The sequence below is a fragment of the Anthonomus grandis genome, chromosome 4, assembly GCF_022605725.1.
Source record: "Anthonomus grandis grandis chromosome 4, icAntGran1.3, whole genome shotgun sequence".
In the NCBI taxonomy this organism is placed as follows: Eukaryota; Metazoa; Arthropoda; class Insecta; order Coleoptera; family Curculionidae; genus Anthonomus; species Anthonomus grandis.
In genome coordinates, this window is record NC_065549.1 from 42072675 (window position 1) to 42099416 (window position 26742).

Below are 26742 nucleotides of genomic sequence, written 5' to 3' on the forward strand. Positions count from 1 at the left end.
GTTCCGAATTTCCTAATTCTAAAAGTTTTTAAGAATTAAGTCAATTACATGCAAGAAGCGAAGGATAATACCATGGATTACTGCGAAACTGCTAGTTTCAATTAGGAAAAGAGGTTAATTAAGAATGTGCAAGGAATGTATGACAGCATTGTAATATTAAACAGATACAAAAACTATCGCAAAATACTTGATATACCTAAAAAAGTCCAAATATATATATCATAAATCACTAAGGCAAAATACTGCTAATGATCCCATGGAAAGTGGAATAGACAATCTATTGACCATCTATTTGAAAAACTCTTTTATTACAACAGTAGGAAAACAGATAAATTGGTAGTTTGCTAAACAGTCAAAAAAGTCAAAATGTATAGTATAGTATTCCCGTAAAGTAAATGTAAAGTAAATGTAAAAGTAAATGTATAGTATTCCCCAATCAGGAATTTGTCAATAAATATGAACATACATATAATAAAAATAATATATAAAATAATAAATATTAAAAAATTCTAACAATGATAAAAAGTCAACACATATTTGGTGGGCAGTATTCACTCTAACCCTTGATTGCATGATTTTATTGCGGGTGGAAAAAAAAATGAAACTATGTAATAGATGATCATAAAAAAGGTTTTTATTAGTTTTTTTTGTTTTTTAACAAAATTTGTTTTGTTGCAAATTTGCAACAGCATGAAAAAATGAAAAATTACGCTTTTAGGAGAAAAAAAGGCCTAATTACAATGAAAAGAATAAAAATAGTTTTTTTCTTTTGTAATACATAAATAAACACCACACTTATCGCATTTGAAGTGGGTAAGACCTTTACAGCCCGGCAGTTTGCATCTTTGTCGTGCAATATCATACTTGACCAAACGTTATCCATTCGAACGTCTTTGGGAGGAACATGTTGCATAGGGCCTCGTTGTCTTTTCGCTGCTACCTCTTTTTCAACTGATGAGGAAGGTCTGCCTTTCTTTTTAATTCTTAAGCTGTCTATGAGACATAACGTCTCTGCAACCTGCAGCCTAAATTCCCATTGATTAAACTCATTAGTTTTTCCTTTTATTTTATTGACTTTTTCTGACCAAAGCCAAGCATTTATAACCGTTACATCGACAAAATGAAAAAATATATATTAAGGTACCACTTTTTGGATTTTAGAGGAATCTTATATCTTCCAACGTGGCTGTCTAATATATCCACCCCTCCCATATGTTGGTTACATTTTGATATAATATTTGGACAAGAAACAGACACCTTTTCTTTTCTTTTCTTATCAAATCGTTGCACCTCCTTGAAAGGTTCAGCTCCATAGCAGGTTGAGAGAAGGGTGACCGTTTTATTGTCATTCCAGGAAACTAAACTGAGGTCAACTCCATCACTAGTGGTAACAAACTCTTCCGACATGCCCCTAGCTGTTTTTTTGAACTGCTTTTCTTCAGTTAGTTTACTTTGAGGAATTCGATTACGCCGAACAGTGCCAGTAACATATGAATGCCCCTTCTCGCCATGTAGGTAAAAAGCGGTAATGTAGTATAGTAATTGTCACAGTATATTTGATAGTTTGAATTATTCGGAACTATCCTAGCCAGTCTGACAACTGCATTGGCGCTGGCTCCGAGATCTGGCTCTTCGGGTAAAACCCTCGTAAAAAAGTTTGAGCCAGTGTAGACTTCAAAATTGTAGGAAAAACCAAAGGTGTCGCATAACATAAAAATTTTGAAACCCCACTTGTGTGGTTTCATTGGATTATATTGTTTTAGGTGGTGTCGAGTTTTCGTTGCACAAATTTGCTCGTCAATGGATAGCTTGCCCTCCAGGGGAATAGAAGAAAATTTTTCATTTAGGGCATCTAATAGGGGCCTGAGCTTATAAAGATGATCATATTGAGGATCAGATCTGTCAAGATTATTTTCATTGTTATTGAAATGTATGACGGATTTTAATTTTTCAAATAGGTTGATTGTTATACAATTTTTAATGTTAGTTGTACCTATATCATGTCTCCAGTGACATCGTGTTCTAGTCAATTTGGAGACTCACATATATAAACAAGCTCCTAAAAATTTATAAACGTCTGTGATATTTATATTCGCTGGTTATTTGGATTTTTTTGCACACTGTACAAATTTGTTTCTTGTACAATTTTGTTGCTTAAGTCATTTGAGAAAAAATAGGTAAAGAATTGAAAAGGTGTCTCTAAATCTAAAATTTATTTTGAAAGATCAGTCTGTCCATGAAATGTTTTTGCTCCATCAGGAATCTGAAGATTTTTTTTGTGCCATCTAATGTTTATTGAAGGTTTACTTTTTTTTGATACACTTGGTATATTGTTTTGAAAAATTTCGGATTGTACATTTTCTGGATTTTCCGAGAGATTTTCTGATATGGCTGCTTGGACATCATCTGAATTCTCACCTATAATGTGTGTCACTTCGTTGATAGTTTCTTCATCATCCGAATCAGAGCTCTCCTCTAGATGGGGATCAAACTCGGGGTCATCTCTGCTATCCATGTCGGAAAATTCCTCAAGTTCATCCTCACTGAAATCCCAGTTATCCCATATACTGGCTAACTCGTCATGAGTAAGCGGCTTTCTAGTATTTCGACTTTCTATTTCTACAAGTAAAAGGTATATTATAGAGCCATTATATCATATTGTTGCAAATTTGCTACATATAAGTTCAAGTACCTATAGAACTTTTTTTATGGAAGAAAAAAATTATTTGTCTATAAATATTTATTTTTACATACCTTTTTATCCGAACAGTACACACTCATATATTATTTTCACACTAAATTGACTTATAACTCAATAACGTTTATTTATACGATACGACCCATTAGCTGTTTACAATACACTGAACGATGAATCTTCAAATTGTAGGTTTTGTAGTCACCAGACGAGAGATCCTATACTCTTAAACACCAAAATAATACACTTGTTAACGGGTAACAATACTTTATTGTACCAATCGTACAAGAAAACAGCTACATAGCTTAGACACGTGGAAGTCAACGACTTTTACAACCAGTCTCTGTCACGACTCAGGTGCAACCTAATTCGCCATAATGGATCGAATCCATCCTGACAATTGACAGCCTCCACTCCACTCTCGGAGTGAGTGAGAGGGCGATACAAGTCCCCACACACTCCCCTCCTAGTGTGAACGTTACAATTCAACAAAGTCACAAACATTATATAATATGCAAAGATTAATAAAATTATGCATTAGCAACATTAGAATAACACAAAGTTACAAACACTATAATATGCAAAGATTAATAAAATTATATATTTGAAAATCTCACTTGCTTTTTACGAGCGTAAGTTTTTAAAACCTTTTCAACCATTGGTACTGGCAAATCGCCAGGACCGTCCAAGTCGTGGGTTCCAGCCAAACTGGATGAGGTGACTGGCGAATTGCCAGCACCATTCGAGTCCTGGGTTCCAGCTAGACTCGAAGGGGTGGTTAAAGGAGGGTCGCTATCAAGTGTATCAGCTATCAAGTCTTCAGACATGAGATATGCCGGCTTAAGTAGCTCAACCGAGACGCTTTTCGTTTTCCCGTTGATATCGATATCAAACACCCTATCGGACAGTCTTTTAACAACCTTGTAAGGTCCGGAATAGGTTCGTTCGAGTGCCTTCGCAACAACATTGCGTAAGAAAATATGGGAGCATTCGTATAAATTTTTAAAAACAAACGCGCGCCTCTTGTGGTGATGTGTGACTGGAACAGGCCTGACGAGTCGCATAAACTCACGAAACTCCTCAATGAATGTGCGAGGATCAGGAGTAAAATCCCCTTCAAGAAAGAATTCGCCAGGCATGCGAAGTGTCGTGCCAAACAAGAATTCGGCAGGCGATGCCTCGGTGTCAGCACGAACATGAGAGCGCAACCCTAAAAGAACCGTGGATAAGGTCCGCGTCCAATTCTTGTCATTGTGACACTTCAAAGCGGCTTTAAGGCAACGATGCCAACGCTCGATCATTCCGTTTGCCGCAGGGTGGTAAGCAGTCGTATGGATGTGTTGAGTGCCAATAAGGCTAAGTAAGGCTTTAAATAAGGTGGCTTCAAACTCAAGACCCTGGTCAGAGGTAATAACTTTGGGAGACCCATAACGAGAGACCCATGTATCATAAAAGGCCCGCGAAACAGTTTGGGCAGATTTATCCGGGATTGGAATGGCCTCTACCCAACGGGAGAACCGATCAATCATTGTCAAAATATAATGGAAGCCGTTGCTTGGAGGCAGAGGGCCCACCAGATCGATATGTACGTGGTCGAAACGACCATCAGGGGTTACAAAATGTTCAGGAATAAATTTGACATGCCTAGAAACCTTGGCATGCTGGCAATCTAAGCAGGTTTTGCACCATAGTGCAACATCACGGTGCAGACCGGGCCAAATGTACTTCATGCGAATTTGCCTGTCAGTTGATTTGGTTCCACAATGGGCAGCGTTATGTATACGATCAAAGATCACGCGCCGTAATGGCAAAGGGATAAAGGGGCGAATGGAGTCGCCAGAGACATCACAATATAAAGATGTCTTGTCAGGACCAAAGTCGAAGGTTTTAAAACAGAAGTCTTTATGGGGTGTCTTAATAAGCTCTGCCAGTTCTTCATCTTTGCTCTGCAAATCAGAAATTTGTTTTAGAGAGATGTCTATGGGTAGAGAGAGAGACTCAATACGTGACAAACAGTCAGCCACCACATTATCTGAACCTTTAATGTATTCAATGCACGTAGTAAATTGGGAAATGTATGAAAGTTGGCGAGATTGCCGGGGAGAAGCTTTGTCTGGACGCTGAAGAAAAGCGTAGATCAAGGGCTTATGGTCGGTCACAACCTTGAACTCCTGACCTTCAAGATAATGCTCAAAGTATTTAATTGCCTCGTAAATGGCTAGCAATTCTCTATCGTAAGGACTGTATCGAGTCTGCCGAGGGGACAATTTCTGAGAATAGAATGCCAAAGGCTCCCAGGACTGCTTCGTCCCATCAATCGGTTCAGACAGTTGTTCGAGGGAAGCACCAATCGCAATGTCAGAGGCGTCGGATACCACACGGAGTTCCGCACCAGCGCGGGGATGGACTAGTAAGACTGCACTAGCCAGCTCCTGTTTAACTTTTTCAAAAGCTCGTTCAGACTGATCCGTCCAGATGATAGGACTTTGATCATTTTTACGCGAGTCCTTGAAATATGCATTTAAAGGAGCTTGAGAGGAGGCCGCGGTAGGAATATTGCGATGGTAAAAATTTACCATGCCTAAGAAGCGGCGAAGCTGAGAGACCGTAGAAGGCTTGGGGAAACTTAAAATGGCTTCAACCTTAGTAGGAATAGGAGATATACCACGATGGTTAATGCGATAACCCAGAAAATCAATTTCATTAACGGCAAGAACACATTTGGCGGGATTTAAGCGAAGACCAAATTCTCTAAGTCTTTCGAAGACTGCTCGTAAATGAGTGTGATGGTCTTCAATGGTTTTGGAGAATACCAAAATATCGTCCTGATAAGCAAAGGTAAAATCAAGATTGCTCAAGGCTTGGTTGAGATATCTCTGAAAGGTCTGGCTAGCATTACGCAAGCCGAAAGTCATGAACATGAATTCGAACAAACCGAAGGGAGTTATTACAGCAGTCTTTTCGATGTCCTCAGGATGAACTGGAATCTGCTGATAAGCACGAATAAGATCAAGCTTGCTGAAGATTTTTTTACCATGTAATTCACTGGAGCAGTCATATAAATGGGGAATGGGATATTTATCCGGTTTGGTAACAGCATTCAACGGTCTATAGTCACCACACACCCGCCACTCGGTGTCACCCTTTTTGACCATATGAATGGGACTTGCCCAAGAGCTAGAAGAGGGTCTACACCTACCAGTGTTTATCCAATGCTGGAACTCCATTTTTGCATACTTAAGCTTATCAGGCGGTAGCCGACGAGCCCGAGCTGACAAGGGAGGTCCTGAGGTAACTATATGATGGAAAACTCTAGGAATTTTTGGAGGAATATTGCAGGAGCTGCCTGTAATTTCTGGGAATTCTGAAAGAATTTTTTTGCACTCACTATCTATCAGCACACAATGTATGGAGTGTACAGGAGCCTCTTTGACAATTCCTTTAGAGCATAGCTCAGTTGAAGTGTCTATTAAACATTTCCTGCGTAGATCAACCGCCAAATTATACTGAAAAAGTAAATCGGCGCCAATAATGGCATATGGAACCTCCGCGATACAAAAGTTCCAGGATATATCGCGCCGCAGCCCCAAATTCAGAGTACGAAGCGCCTCACCATAAGTATTTATGAAGCTATTATTAGCGGCATAAAGTTTTAGCCGAGCCGGTCTGTCGCGAAACCTAGGATCGACTGGCACTAGCGAAATGTCCGCACCGGTATCGACAAGATAAATTTGACCTGTCGTCCTGTCACGGATATGAAGACGTCGAGAAGGTCCAATCACACCTTTACCTGCCGCCTCCAAACAGGAAGGTGTAGAACTTAGTTTTTTGGCTTAGCTGAAAATTCCGCGAACATTTTACACCACTCTTTGCACGAAAGAGCGTTATTCGGGTATTTCTGATGCGCATAACATAACTCGGATTTTGCAGAATTACTCCTGCGACCCTGATTGGACCCAGACCGTGACCGACCGCGACTGCTTAAGCGTTTAAATTCCATTTGCATTTGCTTAACTGATTCCATCATGGTGTCAAATTTAGCCTCGAGCTTTTGAAATTCAGAGCGGTCTACTGGCAATGATGGCTCGGGTTTTTTAAACACCCCGAAAGCTTGGGGAAATTCAGCGTTCGAACCCGGTTGACACGAAATTTTGTCGGCGATAGTGGCTAAAGTTTCAAGGTCCTTGTCTGATACAATCGTTAGAATGTCGCGCTGTTGTTGCGAAAGACAATCGAGAAAGATTGTTTTAAGAACTTGATCCGAGAGGTTACTTTCATTCAAATCACGAAGTTGACTCAATACTATAGAAGGTTTGCAATTAACATCGACACGACCCTTTAATAACTTTTTTAAACTGTCCTCCTTAGATAAGGAAAAACGTGAAACAAGCTTGGCTTTTGCTTGTTCGAACGCATCACCCGGAAGCGGACTCGATTTAATAATTGAGCTGATACATTTGAAGGCTTCCACATCGTCAATAGCCATAACTAAATAATCGAATTTTGTAGAATCTACAGTTATATTGGCACGGCGGAAAGCGGCATCGACCTGAAAAAGCCAGCACTGAATGTCAGAAGTTATAATTTTGGGAATTTTAGGCGAGACAGCGTCGATGCGGCCTTCATTACGGCCATTACCGGCAATAACGTTAGCCAGGGCGTCCCTGACATCACGTAGTTGAGCATTAGTTTGATCTAATTGCACTTGTAGCTCTTCAGCCGACATTATGGCAACAAAATGAATAATATATGTGAAATAAATGAATAAAAAAATAAAAAAGTATGATCTAATTTTAAATTAAAAATAGTTTCCAACACAATATTTAATACAGTAAAAACAGTGACGATAATTAATCAAAAGGGATGATTATCACACATCCATAATAAAAAACTAAATTTAAACGTTTGTACCTTTACGCACTGCACTGAAGTATCATGAAGTATCAAATCAGCTGATCCCTCAATCACAAGTTTGAAGTTTGAAATCAGCTGATCTTGCTGTCAGACGGCGAGATGCAAGAGTCAAGTGGCGAAACGTCGCGCTCCAAAGTACAGCAACCAGCCAAACATCCGGCAACCGGTAAACAGCACCCGTACGAACACTACCAACAAGTGCGGCCAATAGTCGAACTGCAAAAAGCCGGCTGCACACAGCACAATTTCAACCGACAGCAACTGCGTGCCAGAATCTGCCTAGCAATACGAACAATCACAAAGCCGGACGCACACGATGGCAGATGGGAAAAATTGGCGGTAAGGATACTGAAGACGGCACAATTTTTCAATAAAATTCATTAACAACACAACTGAGCGATCACATCACCGTTCCAGGGTAAAATTACCAAATAGCGTACTAGTTCACTGCTAAATTACAGCACACGCACAACCGTTACTATATGAACGTCGGGGTCACCACTGTAGGTTTTGTAGTCACCAGACGAGAGATCCTATACTCTTAAACACCAAAATAATACACTTGTTAACGGGTAACAATACTTTATTGTACCAATCGTACAAGAAAACAGCTACATAGCTTAGACACGTGGAAGTCAACGACTTTTACAACCAGTCTCTGTCACGACTCAGGTGCAACCTAATTCGCCATAATGGATCGAATCCATCCTGACAATTGACAGCCTCCACTCCACTCTCGGAGTGAGTGAGAGGGCGATACAAGTCCCCACAAAATATTGCCGATCGCGACATCTATAGGCAATTGGATGAAATTGTTTATTCATTGTGAGGTATGTAGCATATTTGATACAGCGCGGAAATACTACATCTTTTACAGGATAGGCAAATTCTAAACACATTAGGATTATGTTGCAAATTTGCAACAAGATGAAATAAAGGGTTAACATTTATAATATTTTAAAATTTTCCAGCCGTATAAAAAACATCGCTGAATAGGAGTGTTTTAACTTTGGTTCTAAAATTTACCAGCGTTTTCCAATTTTACTTCTGTAGGTAACAAATTAAAAAGATGGCTTTCAGAACACAAAGGAGACTTTATAAAATTGGTAAGTATGCTTTGTAGGAATTAAGTTGTTTTTACCGCTAGTATTATGCTGATGTTGATCACCCACTGTAATCAATTTATTTTTTATTTTTAAATACAATTTCAAAAACCTTAAAATATAAATTTCAGCCACTATTAAAATCTGAATGGTATATTAAATAAAATCACAAACACTCTCTCTATATCTATGGCCCTACCTCATAATACTATGCAGTAACCCACTATACTGTAAATAGAGCTATAGTACACATTCATCAATTCCTTGTTATCAATTAGGTAAACTTGGCGCCACTGGATTAGCTTGTAATTTAGAAAGATCAGTAGGCGATGCAGCGAACGTCAATGTTAAAATTATTAAAATCAAATCTTTATTATCTTAAAAAATCAAATTAAATCTATATTTGTGTTCTGTGATCAATGGACTGTAACAGGCGATAAGGCAGGAAATTTTAGTTAATAAAAAAAACTTACAGCAATATTTGATTGCTTAGTGCGGAAAACTAAAATGTACTCAAGAAAACAAGGATAATTACACTTCCAGAAAAAAGCCACACATCCAATTCATCTATTTAGACACGTTTTGAAAATGACTCATTTAGAACTCGATTGTCACAATAAAATTGACTGGAATCAATTGCCCATAAAGTAAACAATGATAATAATTTCTTATAACAACGTCGTTGTAGATCTGAGAGCGATGAGAATAGAATACGATTCTGAATTCATTCAAGATAGAGAAGTATGAAGAATGATTTTGCAGTCAGCCAAGACATATTTAAGAGTTGTAGAGTTACAAATAGTGACGATCTGATAGCGCTGATTCTATTTCATTTCGATGTCGAAATTTCAAAGTGACTCTGTCATGACAGTCGCATTTGTTAGCGATTCTCAATCATTTCGATTTTAGTTACATCTAAGGATACTCAGTCAATAATGTTGGCATCGCATATGTATTGGCTACACTTTTTTATTTGATCGCGATTTTATCGCGATTTTCACGTTTTTTGAAAATATCATAATTTACAATTGTAAGATGTTATAATGAGAGAAGTCAATTAGACCAAACGCTTATAAAAGATTATTTTAAGTTACTTTAAAGAGTTCTGTTCAGTTTCTCAGTAACTTCCAATAAGTATAGGTAAAGTTGTACTGTGTTTTATTTTGTTTGCGACTTTGCTTTTTTTTATGTTATAAACAAAATGTGTTCTTGAAGCATTTATAAATAATGGACTGTTTAAAAATACTTATCTACCAGCAGGTGCGTTTTTGTTTATTAAGCATCTTCTTTGTACCAATACCGACGCCGCCGCCGTTTAGAGATGTGATTACATTAAAATAAGCTTTTTTTAAATTCATTCGCATTTTACATTTTAGACCTGTAACTTCACTCCATAATTTTTTCAGTTTAATAAATAGTTCTTAAAAAAATTTGGAGTATTATTGTGTTTTCCTTCTTTTTAAGAAGAAGAGGTTTAAAGTGAAGTATAATACATATAATACCACCCCGGTATTATTCATGTTTTATTTGGATCTCTTGCCAGAATTTAATATAAGACATGACCGTTTCGCAGAGAGGAACATTTACTATTTAATTACTTTTTTTTTTTTAAATTTTATTAAATTTTTCTTAATACAAATGTAAAACACGCCCAACAATAATTTATTACTACATGATATATTTTATATTAATTATCTGTTTTCTGATTGTAGTTTAGCGATCGTAAATGTTAATATTATAAACATGATTATTTAACATTTATTTTTTGATTAACCTTGTGAAACCAAGATGTAATTTAAATCGAGTTGCTCAATGAGAATGAGTTTTGCGTATCTCGGAGCATTTTTTAATAAGTCGTTATGCACGTCTATTCTCTTCAACTTCTAATTCTCCCAAAACAAGTAAATATGCATAAAGTAACGCCATTATTTGTAACTAAGTTTACTAAGTACCTGTAAGACACTGTAAAATCAGATATATTAATTTATAAATTAATACTTTAATTATTAATAACACAAGAAAGGAATATGAAACTAAAATTTTGGGTTAGATCTATAAAATATACTTATGTATAACCACAAAAATAACTTTTAAGTTTAGTAAATAATATCCGTTATGAGTATTTCGACTTTAGAGGATGAAAGGTTTGAAAAAAATATCACTTTTATCTACAAACCAAAAACAATAATAATAGTATCGATTACTAATTCTATTCCATAATTTCGACCGTTTTGCGCTCGAAATATCAATTAGAATCAGGGCCCTGAAATGTTCATTTGTAAAAGATGTAAATGCACCTTAACTGCATGACAGTGACAGTTAATGACATTGACAGTTCAATGACATATTATTCAAATATTAAAAGAAAAACAAAACTGCAAAATATTTGTGTTTTGTGAATTTGTGCTGTAGGTTCATCTCTGGAACCTCCACTTAAATTATGTTTTCTATGACTTGTCCAATATGAATGAATTAGTCTAATATACCAAATAAATAACTACCAGGCATTAATATAAAATCCAAGTTTGGTTTACAATACCAAGATTTCATGCCACAAGCTCCATTGTGACTGTGAATCCAGAAATGGAACCAAAAAGAAAACATGATGAGGATGATGAAGATTTTACAATGAAAACAGATTCAGGTTAGTTTAGTTTAGTTAAATATTATTCGTTAAAGGCTAGTATTGATAACTTTGTGATGGGTGGATTTATTTTATTTTTATTTATCCCACCAAGTACCTGGTTTCATCCCTGCCTACCTCTGCTAAACTGTACTTAGTCAATGTATACATTTTAAGGAAATAATTAACAGTTATAAAAAACTTAAAATAATATTATCTGGCATAGCATTGAAATCTGCATATTTTGCCACAGTCATGTGTTTTACTTGTGTGTTGTACTTACTTTAGAAAAAAAATATTGAGTAAAATAAACCAATCAAGAAAGAAGTTTAGGCAGTCATGGAAAATTGTTAATGACTTAACATGGTGAATGTGGGAATTTCTAATAGCACAGTGATGGATGAAACACTCAATAATATTTTTAATTTTTTGGATAGTCTATACATAGGGTTGAATGCTGGGGAGTGTGTGGTGGTGGTGTTCTGTTACTTATCACAAAATATTGGTGCAGAAGCTAGAAACCTATGGATTCAGAGTTGCTCTTGACTGGTTTTGTTCTTACCTATCTGGAAAAACACAATGAGTATTCTTTGACAATGATATGTCATCCTGTCGGCACATAGATGCAGGTGTATCCCAGGGTTCTGATCTTGGTTACCACTGTTGTTCCTGCTATATGTCAATGATATCTCTCAAATTCCAATTAGGGACAAATTTATTATCTTTGCGGATGATACAACAATACTTTGGCATGACAGCCTTTGACATACTAGTCCTTCTGAAACATGCAAATTTCTGGGTCTGACAATTGATGAGCAATTAAAATTTGAAAATCATATCTCCTCTTTATTAGGGAAGTTATCATCCAACTGTTATGCTATTAGAGTAATAACACATTCTCTGAGACTTGATATGGCTAAAATTGTCTACTATGCTCTTATTGAGTCTCATCTGAGATATGTTGTGTTTTTGGGTATGTGCTCTCAGTATTTGTTTATCTCTCTATTTATTTTGTAAAAAGAGCCATACACTACATGTGTGTAGCTCCCGTTTGTACCTTCTGTAGGTATTTTTTAAACACTCCTGATGTTGCCATGCATTTTTATTTTAGAGACTGTTTGTCTTATCCACAAAAAATATCGCCATCAGCTCCTCTCCTGCTCGGGTTACAATCTCTGAATAACTTTCACTTTACCTCTGCTAATCCCAAAAATTGAGCAAATTAGGTCCATTGTGTTCCCAGACTTCTTAACCATCTATCCCTTTATATAAGGCTCATATGTGGTGAAGAACATTTTAGGGGAAATATAAAGAAACTCTTCCTTGCAAAAGGATTTTATTCTTTAGCCAAGTATTTAAATACAACATTTGGACAGTGAGGAAATTTGCATAAGATGATGCATAACATATGTAAGAATTATTGTTAAAATGTTTATATTCTTGTAAAAAATTATATTGTCAACTATTTTTAAGGTTTTTTATGATGCTTTGTTAATAACATTATGTTAGTAACAATAAAGCTATTTTTGACTTTGACTTGAAGTCATGTATATTGAAGTTACAGGTTTAATGAAGGTGAAGAGTAAAATGTTAACAAAATAATTCTGTGATTAACTCTAGCTTCTCAATAGTCTGATGTGTCTTCTGTTTTTGTTATTTAAGAATATACATATGCAGAATGTTCCAGGACCACGACAGGATAGAATAAATATATAAACATATTAAAGTCATATCAAGGAGATAAAAAGATAAGCGGCAGGTCTGCAATAACTTAAAGAAAACATAAACAAACAATATTCTTTAGAATGTTATAGCACACCTCAAAGAACATCATTAAAAAGCCCAACAGCAATACTTTTACTCCCCTTCTAAACTCCTTGTAGGTACTGAAAGACCTAATTTTTAAGAGAAGATGATTAAAGACTCTCTTAGCAAAGTAAACAAAAGACTTTTTTTACCAAAGTGCTCCTAGGACTTATAATTGAATATTATTCATTTGCCTTGTAACATATGCTTGAGTAGGGATAAGTGAATTGAAATAGTTCTTATTTACTACTTAACTACTTTCAAGCAAATACAAGCATGTTAGAATTAAGATATTTTGTGGAATAAAAATTGGTTTACAAGACTGTCTAAAAGACATTTTAATAGATAAATATTGAAGAAAAACTGGTGGTGCTACAACAATTCCAGAATGCTATGCAATATGTAACGTAAGACTCAACTAAGGAGAGGTAAACAGATTTCAGTACAAGTGGTTTTAAGTGATCGGAAAGGCAATTAATATTGTGCTGAAGTTAGTCTTAACTCAATTGTTAGAAGTTCCATTTTAAATTTGCATAAACATGCTGAAAAGTGTATAAATGCTAGTGGAATGCATTTTTACTTGTTTGAATTTACAAGATAGTTAAATGTTTTAAAAATTTGGTTCTGGAACCTTCTGTATAAGTTAAGCATCCTTTATAGAAGATACACATTTTTGGCTAATATATAATTATTATTAAATGTTTAAAAAAAAATTTATGGAAATTTTATGGACCTGAATGAAGCTGTATAATAAAAATTCAAATTTTTAAATATAATTTTTTTTAATTAAAAAATTATAAATATTTAAACTGTTAAGTTTCAGATAGACTGGGCGTAGAATGGCCTAATAATGTCATCAAGGATCTTCTACTAGTAATGAAGAAACTAATGGAACACTTTGTTAAAGGGAAAATTCAATCCAAAAAAAGGATGTATGAGTTGTGTGCAGAATATATAAATGGCAAAGGATATACATATACCTATACTCAGTGTGAAAACAAGTGGAAATCATTAAAGAGAAGATATGTTTGCAATTATGAGAGGTTATTAACGGGCAAGAAACTCAGACATAATAGCTTCCAGAAACCGATGTTTGAAAAGTAAGTTGATAATAGTTTAAAAAAATTAAGAATATCCACCAGTATTAAGTCTTTATTCAAAAGTGTTTTGTAAACCTGTTTATAATAATAATAATAATAAGATGTTTATTAGTCAACAAATTACAGCATTTAAGCACAAAGAATAAAACTAATAGGTAGGTGTATTAACTTTTACAAAATTTCAAATATTACAGAATTCAACTAAATATTGAGTATTTCATCATTTACCAATAACAAAAAAAAATCGAAGAATTTGTAACAAAATAAAAATGCTAATAATGCAAGGTGACCAACAGGCCATAATATGCAGATTTACAGAGATATCATTTACACAAAAGGCTCCCTGAATTCTGTTGAGGCCAAAAAAAAATATTAAAAAAAACAATAATTTAAAAATTTTATAATAAATATTCTACTGAAAAAAAAAGAACATACCTAATGGGAGCATGGGAAGAGGATCAGGATATGAAAGAAAATATGAGGGGAAGGGAAGATGAGGAAAATTATATAACGATTTAAGGCAATGTTCAAAGCCTTTCAGAAACAAAATCATGAACAGTATTATACACAAAAACGTTAAAAAAAAATCACCCATACACATAATTATTAATTAACCAAGGAGAAGCAGCTTAATGTTAACTTTAAAAGTTTTTTCTGTCAATGTAAAATCATTTATTTTAAACCTGTTTATATAGTGTGCAATCAAGTATAAATAAATTACAAAACTTTAATTCCTAAAAAACAATTGTATACTTCTATTCTAAAATATCAAAAAATATCCTTAAATAAATAGAAAGAAAAGCTATATAAATATTAGCACCTAGGTACGCAGTACCTGTATGTGCTTGAAAAATACAACAAATACTCAATTAATTACAACAATTCAATGAACAATTAAAAATTACAACAATTGCCTCGTTTTCCAAACGCTTTAGTTACTTCTAACGCGCTTAATAAATTTATAATACACAAGATAAACTTAATTTTGATTTATGGTACATCGTTTTTAATTATTATTGAAAATTTCTAAAAAATTTAAGATGTTACATAAGATGTATTCTTTAGATTTCTTCTTAAATGTGCCCATGATTTCTATAGTTCTTATATTGTGACGTAACAAATTGTAAAGTTTCGGCCCTAAATAATCTACAAAATGTTGTTCCATAGTATTTTTACATAAGATATTCCATAGTATTTTTACATAAGTATTTTTACATACGAGTTATGTAGTTGGTTTGATTGTTTGATTGTTGCAACGGTTCTACAAGTGCCTTATACACTACAATTAAATTTTTTTTGTTTAAGAACTGTCTAAGCAAATAAAACTTGTAAATTAGACATCTGATTTTTTTAGTAATATATATCACATGTTGGTTCCATTTTAAATTGTTATCTAAAATAATTCCTAAGTATTTTATTTTGTTTTGCTCTTTTATTACATTGTTATCATTTATTTTAATGTTGCTAAAATTTGGTCTATTTGCTGCTGTAAATGAAAAGGCTACATAATATGTTTTAGAAATATTTAAACTTAGTTTGAATGTATCCAGAAAATTTTTAATTTTTTTGAAACCAACCTTAAGTTTTTCTCTCACCCCTTCCCAAGTTTTATCCGAAAAAATTATTACCGTGTCATCAGCATAAGCTTTAACCTACCCACCCACATTAAGATTACAAAGCATGTTTATGTAAAGAATAAATAAAATTGGTCCGAGAACGGTACCTTGAGGCACGCCATGTTTAATTTTTTTGGGAGAGCTTAATATATTATTTATTTTGACAAATTGAGTACGATTTGTGAGAAAATTCTCAAAGATGCTCAAAACCGGTCCCCGCACACCATTTCTTTCAAGGACATTAATGAGGAGGGAATGGGATACGCTATCAAATGCTTTTTGCAACTCCAGGAATAGAGCTATCGTTTTTTTCCCTACTTTTAAATTACCAGTAAAATTTTTACCAATTCATACATTGCATCAGTTGTCCGCTTACCTTCAAGAAATCCAAATTGATTCTCTGATATGCTGTCAATAGTATTCAAAAAATCAACAAGTCGTGATTTAAGGCATTTCTCGTAAATTTTAGCAAAATTTGAAATAACGCTTATTGGCCTATAATTTCCTATATCAAGCTTATCTCCTGATTTATGAATTGGTGTAACGATAGAAGCCTTAAAGTAAGATGGTACAATGCTTGTTTTGAAAATTTGGTTTATTATATGTGTAATTGGATCCTTAAGTTTTAAATATAGAAGTTTTATTGTTTTAGAAGTAATTTGATCGATACCAGGGGAGCAATTATTTTTAAGCGAATTTATATGTTTTACTATTTCTGTTGAATTTGTAGGTCTTAAATACATAGAGTTAGGAATTGATTCTTTTATAGGGGTTGGCGTTTCTGGGATATTAAGGGCACCAGAAATTTGAGCACCAATATTAACAAAATAATCATTAGCATAATCAGCAATTTCATTGTTTTTAGTCAGAATCATATTTTGCTTTCTAATTTGTAATATCTGTGGTTTTTTGTCATTTTGATTTGTGGCCTCATTAATTAATTTGTACAATTTTCTAATGTCATGTTCATGCTCAAAAACTTGATTTTTATAGTATTCATTTTTGGTGACCAATTAACCTTTTTAATTTATTTCTGTAATTAGTATATTCTAATTTATTTTCGTCAGTAGGATTTAATCTCAAATTTCTTTTCATTTTATCTCTTTTTTTTAATAAAAATAATTAACCCAGTTGAAATCCATGGTTTTGCTCTTTTGTATTTTAGTTTTATTTCAGATTTTTTTATTATGTCAGTGAGGTTGTTTATTAAATATTTGCATGCTTCTTCTGGATCATTAATGGCTAAAATAGCATTCCAATCAACTAACTCAGCTTCATGTCTTAGTCGTGTGTAATCAGTTTTTGTTAGTGTATTTATGTCAGTGCTGTCTATATTTTCTTTGTCGTGACTTGAGATATGTATCATAATAGGCAGATGGTCAGTAATGTCGTGGTTAATAATAAATGTTGTGGCTTTTTTTACCTTGGCTTTCATTTTATTTCTCATAAATATATGGTCTATACAAGTATTACTAATTTCTCTTGTAGTTTTGTTACACATGGAAACAAATCCAATTGAATTCATTAAGGCTAGGTATTTTATAACTTTTTGATCACTACTTTTCAACAAATCTATATTTATGTCGCCCAAAAACAGATCTATGTTAGATTTTTGACAATTTTTAAAAAATAAATCAAGTTCATCCAAAAATTTAAGTACATTGGTTGACGGGGATCGGTAGGTAGAGAATATATTATAATCTAGATGATCTATGCGAATTTCATAGTAGTGACAGTACTACCTGATTGCAGTTTGTTATTTGAAAATGCAGGATTTAGATGATTTTTGTAGTAAATTACTACTCCATCAAATGAATTGTAATGTGCCTCATTATAATATATACTATATCCAGGAATATTTACAGCATCTGTGGTGTCTAAATTATGACATTCTGAGAGAACTATTATATCACAATAGGAAGCGAGATTATATGAAGTAATAAATACTAATAAATTGTCTAAATTTGACTTTAGCTCACAGATATTTAAATGCATTATATTTAACAGTTTTTTATCACAACTTATATGACCAGACAAATCACTCGGAGTCACCAGCATACATTCGGGTGTGTTTTCTTTAATATTGTCAATGCCAAAATTTCTAGGATCAAAGTTATCCATTATTTACTTTAGATTTTGCACGTGCCAAATGGTACTGGTAACTCCGACATTGTGGATCATTAGCCTCATGATTTATTTTATGTGTAGTTTTGTACTTATTATTACTCAGTTCACAGTTTTTACACTCTACTATACGACTTTGACAGTCATTGACATTATGCTTCCCAGAACACCTGCTACAAGCTTGTTTGTGGATACATAAATTTTCCTTGTGATGAAATTGTTGACAGTTCCAACACTTTAACAAACCAATATCTTCGTACACACTAAGTCTCTCCCATCCTGTATAAATCTTCTTAGTGCACATAAAATGATGGAAAACTTTAGGTGCACACTCTGCATAGATGGTCATAGTGTTTTTATTTTGAATCATTTTAATACGTTAATGATGCATGTGGAGCCCTATATGATATTGAATGGCATATTTGCCGCACACATTCCTCTTAAGCAGCAACGTAAAAGAAGATTTCCAAATTATTATTCTCGAGAATTGATTAGGAACATTTATAGGAAAGAAAAGGCTTTCAAGGACTTTAAAATGTACAATTCTCCATTCTTTCAAAATAAATTCCATTCTCTTAGACGCCTTATCAAACTACAAATACGCAATGAATATAAGTTGTATATATCAAACACCGAAAGGAATATTTCTTTGGACCCATCTAGCTTTTGGAATTTTATCGGTTCTAAGAAGGCTGGCACCAGGATTGCTGGTATGATCAGGCTACCCGACGACGTGGTAATTAAAGACCCACAAGACATAGTTGATGCTTTTGCACTGTTCTTTGGTGAGGCATTTATACAATCAAATTTCATTAACCATTCGTCGACGTCTGATAATGTGCGCCACTTTGACATTTCCAACGTTGATGCTTCCCAGATTATTTTGGCCAGTAAAAAACTCAAAAATAAGTTAACATCTGGTGTAGATGGTGTGCCTAGCTTCTTGGTTAAAGATTGCATTGGTGTCCTGGCTGATCCGCTGACCTACATTTTCAACTTAATACTGTCAACAGAACAAATCCCTGAAATTTGGAAGACTGCTAAAATAATACCTATTTTAAAAGCTGGGGACTCTGATCAAATCGTGAACTACAGGCCAATTTCATTGCTCTGTAACTTCTCAAAAATTTTCGAAATTATCCTGAATCGGTCGCTATTTAGTCACGCAAAAGAACTCATCTCTGTAGACCAGCATGGATTTATTAGCGGGCGATCTTGTGTTACTAACTTATCCTGTCTGTCTAGCCACATCTGTGAATCACTTGATGTTAATACTCAAGTCGATGTTATTTATACCGACTTCCAAAAAGTCTTTGATCGGATAGATCACTATATTTTGCTGCATAAATTAACTCAGTATGGTTTTTCAGGGAGATTATTTAATTTATTTCATTCCTACTTGATTGGTAGATCTCAATATGTTGAATATGAGGGCTTTAAATCGAAACTTTTTAATGTAACGTCGGGTGTACCACAGGGCTCGAACCTGGGTCCGCTCTTGTTTAGTTTTTTTATAAATGACTTGATTGAGTCACTCACTTGTCATAGGCTGGCTTTTGCCGATGATTTGAAGCTATATTTAAATGTATATGGTTTGGAGGATTGTGTTTTTCTTCAGAACTGTCTAAATACATTGGAGGTATGGTGCGCTGTTAACAGGTTAGGCTTGAATGCGGCTAAGTGTAGTGTGGTCAGTTACTCTAGATCAAAAATACCCTTAAATTTTAATTACTTTATTAATGATACTATTTTGAGTAGATTAGAGCAAATTACTGATCTTGGTATAACCTTTGACTCTGAATTTACATTCGTTCCACACTTCAATAACATAGTCAAGTCAGCCCTGAGAAGGCTTGGGTTCATAATTAGAAGTTCTCAGAGTTTTACTTTGGAGTCTACATTAAAACTGCTTTTCTGATGCTTTGTGAGATCAAAACTGGAGTTTGGCTGCATTATATGGAACCCGCTCTATCAGAATCATGTTGGTCTCCTTGAATCTGTTCAACGCAGATTTGCTAAGTTTTTGGCCTTCAGGCAGGATGGCATATATCCGGTAAGAGGGTTTGATCATCGGCAACTCTTGGAACGCTTCAATCTACATCCATTACATCTCAGAAGAATGATCTTCTCTGTAAAATTCCTGCATGGGTTACTGAATGGATATATTGATAGTCCTGTACTTCTTTCTGGTGTACGTTTCATGGTGCCTAGGCTTAATGCTAGACATCCCCTAACATTCTTTCTGCCAAGGCCTCATACTAACATCCTGTTGAAATCGCCACTATATACAATATGCGCTATATTTAATCGGATCTGTCACATGTGCGATATAAATTTCTCTCCGGTTCATGTGATTATCGATATCTTGGTGGATCATTACTCTTGGGATTAGGACCCATGTGATTAAGTTATAGTTAGTAGCTATATTGCAGTTAATTTAATTTAATTTTGTTGAATATGTGATTATCTTGTTAAACTTTTATAATTGGGTTTTTATATTATATTAATAGTTATTTGTTCTAATTTTTTTGATAACTTTTGAGAATGTGACTTTACTTTACTCTTTTTCTTTTCTTTTCATTCTTTTAGGTTTGTTTGTGTATGTTTTTTTTAACTATATTTTTCATTGTTTTGCAACTGTTTCCTGTTATTGGGCAAGTTGCCTGTTGGAAATAAAGGCTTATTATTATTATTATTATTATTATTATTATTATAAATGTGACTTTAAGGTAATCATTCTCAGATATAAAATTATTTTGTTTTTTAATCATATCTTCAATTTCCCTATCTGTATACTTGTTTACAAGTCCTGGTATTTTGATTCTGGGGTTTTTCAAACTAGTCTCTACTATATCATATTTTTCGGTAAGATTTTTTTCTACTGAGGTGTTAAGAACAATAAGGTCTTCTTTAGAAGGAAAATTTATTATAATCTTACCTTCTGAAAGCCCCTTCCTACTTGAAATTTTAACTCCCAGAGCTTCGGGCTTAATCTTTTGTTCTAGATCCAAAAACGTTTTTTTCGCATCTTGTATCTGTTTTGGCTTTAACAAAATACTAGGTATATTTTTCTTTGTTGGTTCATCCTTATTTGTAGTTTTAGACCTATAATCAGCATTTTCTAGAACCATAGCGCAGTTTTTTTGCATTTTAATTTTACCCTGTAGATTTTCCAGTATTCCAAACATTTTCTTTGTGCTGTCCTCATATTTTGCCTTTGTCATCAACACTTTAAGTTCCTTTTTACAGCAGTGGCACATCCATAATAGGATTTTGCCAACATCGTCTTTGATTTTTTTATACAGTTGAGAGCTTATGTCTAGGCAGGAGACATGATACCACGATTGACATTTACCTTCGCAGAAAAGCCCCTGGTCATCACCTCTAACTTCCCTTCTGTAGATCTTGCACTCTGCATCCTCTTGATCACTTTCACTCATATTTAAAGCTTTTGGTGTTTAATATTTTTCTACCTGCATATTGGAACGCAGCACATGAATATATAAACACAGAACACGAGGCAGATTACCGCACAGACACTTCTGCTTTATAATACGCTGGTTTTTAATCCTTAATTTGCATTTAAAATACCAAAATATAATGAATATTATGGAGCAACTTTTCGACCGGTATGTATGTCCGTATGTTTTTCAATCTATTTCAATCTTTTTTAATTTATAATTACTTTTAATAATTAAAAAGCACTGATGAAACAAACCTCTAATTAAAGGAACATTATAAGAATTAACTCGAGTATGAAAATTACTTTTTAAATAATTCCTTATTGTGCGCCGGAATAGTAAGCAAATTCTTTCTTCTAATATTTAGGTTATGTACATCCGTTCGGCATCTAATCTTTCTAAGCAAATATGATGGAGACTTCCACTTAAGTAATTTATAAAAAAAAAACAAATAAGATGTAATACTCGTCGATTCAACATATTTAACCAGCCCGCATCCTTTAGCTTATGAGAAATATGCTCCCCTCTCCTTACGCCAAATACAAGTCTTAGGCACGAATTCGGAATTCTGAAGTTTTTGTATTCGATAGGCATCTGAGCAGTCAAGACAAGGACCATAAATAGTGTCGCAGAAATTGAAAGGTGGACAAAACCAATGCTTCACAAAGCATTTTTTTAATATTAGTACTTAAGTAATTCTTCTGGGCGTAAATAGCTTTTAAAGCAGAGTATCCAATTTTAAGTTTAAGTGTAACATGCTCCCTAAATTTTAGTTTATGATCTATTAGGAGCCCCAGATTAATAAACATAAACTCAACTTTTCAATATTGCGAAGATTCAAATATTCGAATAGCAGAAAATTCAACCAAAACGATCTAAAGCCGCTCTTCTAATAAAATTAAATAAAACCCCAAGTCATGAACCCTATCAAGGCTCTAGGCCACACCTCCGACGCAGAACGATCACGTGACCACTCCATCTGTTTGGTAACCCAAGTATAAATCATTTTACCACAAAATTTACACACATTACCAAAATGAATTATAACAAAACAGATTGAAAAAATTAAAAAAAGCATCTTTTTGATAAATTTGATTAAAAAATAAGTAAAGCTGTCAATAAAACAGAATTTAGAGGAAGTAAATTAAAATATTTAATAGGAAACAAAACTAAAACACTAAAATGATGTCAGAGCACAGGTCAAAAGGTATCATTAAAAAAATCGTCAAGGCTATTATATGCCCTGGATAATAAAAGTGATTTTAATTTCTTTTTGAATTTCTTAACTTCTATAGAGATATGGCGATGGTCAAAATGTGGAGAGTCGACGTCGTAAAATTCAAGTTCCTGCTGGTAAAAGCGTTACAAGTGCAGATTTTGAAAGCACGTTGGATAAAGACGATCAAGAGGATAATGATTTGGAAAGACGTATGGAAACCTTAGATAAAGATTCAGACCCGGAAATGAATTTTTCCCTCAGTAATTTCATGCCAATAATGGCAAAAGCTCAAGATCATTCTTCAGATGCAGACTCAGAAATGGACACTTCACTACCAAGTTTCACCGATCGAGAATAAGTTGGATACAAATAATTCATCAGCATCAGTCTGCTTTGAGGGTAAATTGTTCCGATGTGTTTCTCCTATTTCGCTTGATTTAATAGATAAAGGAACTTGACTTCTGGTGTGTTTCCCAACAAAATATCGAACTAGACAAAGAAATAAATATTTTATCGGACAAGTCATTAATATTACAGAAAATGACATTGAAGCCACTTTCTTAAGAAGTCGCCCCACCAAACACTTGTCAGGATATATTTATGGATTTCCAGAAGTTCCGGATGTTTCCACCTTTCATTTTAGCCAGGTTGTTGGAGAGGTTTTCCCAGTTCATGACAAGATAGAAGCATCTACGTCAAGAAGAGACATTTTAACATTTAAATTGCATCAAAGTTGTGTAATTTAAGTAATATGTTTAAACTTGTTACATTTCTATAGAAATAAATGTTTTTTTTTTGTAAAATTGGTGTTTTTGTTAGTTTTTTTTGTGTATTTTTTTTTATCACTTTAAATTTTTTTAGGTGTTCCTATTCGCCCTCGTGTGGGTAGAATAGCAAATTTAACCAATTCAAATGGGTGTTTCTATTCATCCCACATTAAAGGTGAATAGAAGAAGAGCGTTTTCATTTTTTTTTTGTAGAAAAACCTCTATTTAAAAAAAATCTATTATGCGCTTTTTGATCTACAAGTCGAGACCTGTAGATTCCTTATTTTTTGTTGTCAAAAAGGTGACTAGCATGTTAGTAACAGAGTAGGAAAGGTCCGAAACTGTTTCTATTCACTAGTACAGTCAATCTGTAATTAAAAAAGGCCAGAACTTTTAAAAACTATCCAAGTCGCTAGTTTTTTGAGGGTCGATTGTATTCCCGAAGAAAATCTTAAGTCCTCGGAATTGAGAGGGATTGGGAAACTCCAAAAGTTTTTCAAATCGATTTTGCGGCTAAACAGTGAGTCATGTAAAAAAACTTATTGAACATAAAATGTAGAGCTTTTTGTGCTCTACAATTCATCTCATGGGCCCAAAACTGTAGAACCAAAATTCGAAAAGTTAGAAGGCGCCAAAGTCACCAAAAATGACTTTTTTCATTTTTTCACTGAGAAACAATTTTTTTTTTACCATCGCAAGCATTGCAAAAATGTAGAGGACAAAAATACCTACAAAATGCATGTCTTACTTTTTTTTTCCATTTACCGTTTTTGAGATATAATGCATTTAATACCGAAATGTTTACTTTCGTGTATGTAGTCTGCCTCAGATGTTTGGCGAAAGCTGTTTTTCGTCGCCTAACGTTTGCGCATCATGAAATTAAAGTAAAAATTTGCATAGATTAAATGTTCTTTAACTTGCACAAAATAAATAATTGAAGTGATTTAGTAGAAAGGGATAAGAGAAATTGGTACATGGTTTACGGAGCACCAATTACAACAAAAGCAGAGGGCGTTGCAGTTGTGAAAGTGACCTGCCTCAATAATTATGGTTGCGTAATGCATGTAATGATAATTGATTACTGAATAATTGCATAGTACATGTTGATAGCATTACTTTGCAAAATTCCATTCCTCACTTTTTTACTGCTATTCCATCATTAACATATTACTATATATTTATTTGAACACTTACCTGAATGTGAATATTTATCTTGAAACATCGTTTATGGTCGCCTGCGACCACTCGACACGACATTTCGTCCACGCATTGAATTTTTAAATTTTAAAGCATAACGAGAATACAGTGGGACAAGGTAGTTTACGAAAAATTTATTATACAATAAATAGTTCGAAAGCATACAAAATTTGTTTTAATTTTTTTTCGGTCTTCCTCTTCTTTTTGATTTCTTTTTTGGTGGTTCTTCAACTTCATCTAATTCTAAAGAGCAGTTGGAAGATGTATCCGACATTGATTTTCCTTCTTCGTCCATTGCATTTCGGTTCTCTGAGGGGCTTGGGTATTTTGGCAATTTGAAAACTTGTGAAGGTAAATCATCAACGTCATCCTCTTCCAAATATATTGGGGCAACGTTGCTGCAGTTTTCTCCTGCACAGTACTTACAAGCAACAGAGCATATAAGACCTGCTTTGCGACATCCGCAGGCTGCCCCACAGTCATTCGTCTTGCATCCACAAGAAATTGCTTTCAGTATCGATTCTGGCCCTGGATCTTTCGAATTCGCTGCCGGTTTCAGTCCTTGATTTGTCTTCTCCCACCCCCATTCCAGTGGATCCATAGTGTGGCCCAACCACGACTGCAACTGCAACTAGGCTCTGCGACTGTGGAGGTTTGCCATTGCATTTTGTAGGTATTTTTGTTCTCTACATTTTTGCAATCCTTATAGTAAAACAAAAATTGTTTCTCAGTGAAAAAATGAAAAGTCATTTTTGGTGACTTTGGCGCCCTCTAACTTTTCGAATTTTGGTTCTACAGCTTCGGGCCCACGAGATGAATTGTAGAGCACAAAAAGCTCTACATTTTATGTTCAATAAGTTTTTCTGTATGACTCGCTGTTTAGCTGGAAAATCGATTTGAAAAACTTTTTGAGTTTCCCAAAAAAGGGGAGGGGTGAGACTCTCAATTCCGAGGACTTAAGCTTTTCTTCGGAAATAGAATCGACTCTCAAAAAATTAGCGACTTGGATAGTTTAAAAAAAAAAAAATTACAGATTGACTGTACTACACCCCATTTTACGGTATATGAAAGACTGTTTAATTTTTGCTACCCCGTAGAACATTACTTTAACTACGTTAAAATTACAATTTCTTTTTGAATCAAATATTAGTTTTTAAATTATTCTTATTTCTTTTAGTGAAATCCACGAGATATTAAAACTGGAAAAACCATCTTTTCAAAAGGAACTCGAAGAATTTACAAAGTATAATATGACTCTGCCGCCCGGATTTAGCCCGAAACCGGAACCCGAAGAACATTATGAAAACTATGAAAGTTTGGACGAACCTAGCCACGTTGAAGAAGACGAACGACTTAACTTAATAGTAGAGGAAGATTCACCCAACGGGGCTAAGCGGAAAAACGAAGACTATGAACTTTGTTACGAGTCTGATGAAAACGATTCAATTAGTTGCTCAGAAACGCCAGAGGAAGCAGCTGAACTTATAAATGAAGTAAAAGATTTAAAGCGTGTTTTAAAAAGAAATCTAGATGCGAATAGTGATATTTTAAGAGCGCATAATTTTACGCACGAACAAATGGTAACCTTTGTTGAGAACCTTGAAAAACAGGAAGCTCAAAAGATTGAACTGAAGAAACGGAAAATAGAACAACAATCAGTGTTGATACAACAGATTAAGATTCAGAATAGTCTTATTGCTAAACTAATTCAAAAAATAGGAAATAGTTCAAGTAATAATAGCAAATAGCGGATATTGGAAGAGAGGGAGACCTTGAAATAGTCTTTTTTTGATTTTTAATGTAATTTAATATTAGTGTTCTCACTTTATTAAAATATATTTTAATTTTCTATATCTTTTTAATTAATCATTGTAATCTACGAAAAGAGTGAACATCAACAAAAAATGGTAATATATACAGGGTGTTACAAATTTCGGTGCAAATATTTAAAGAGCGTATTGTTCGAGTCAAAATAAGCCTTTTTTTCCTATAAACATGTGTCCTAAAATGCTCCTCAGAGGTGCAGCCCACGCAAATTGCCCGGTATAATAAAGTCCCCGGTTATTTTTTGAATGCCCTTTTTCTTTTTGATCTAAAAAAACGGTGTGAATCCAATT

General features: G+C 34.2%; 1 protein-coding gene across 3 annotated transcripts; it reads left to right on the forward strand.

Annotated features, from left to right (window-relative positions):
* The first annotated feature begins 11047 nt into the window (after nucleotides 1-11047).
* LOC126735417 (uncharacterized) lies at nucleotides 11048-26474 on the forward strand. Of its 3 annotated transcripts, none has more exons than XM_050439395.1 (3): nucleotides 11048-11356; nucleotides 13965-14241; nucleotides 25803-26474. In XM_050439395.1, exons 1-3 carry the CDS (start codon nucleotides 11296-11298, stop codon nucleotides 26371-26373), a joined length of 909 nt encoding a protein of 302 aa, XP_050295352.1. In that variant the 5' UTR covers nucleotides 11048-11295; the 3' UTR covers nucleotides 26374-26474. The 3 variants fall into 3 exon arrangements, with proteins under 3 accessions (XP_050295352.1, XP_050295353.1, XP_050295351.1); XM_050439396.1 differs by having other exon boundaries at nucleotides 14049-14241; XM_050439394.1 differs by having other exon boundaries at nucleotides 11049-11356; nucleotides 13959-14241.
* Nucleotides 26475-26742: the final 268 nt, after the last annotated feature.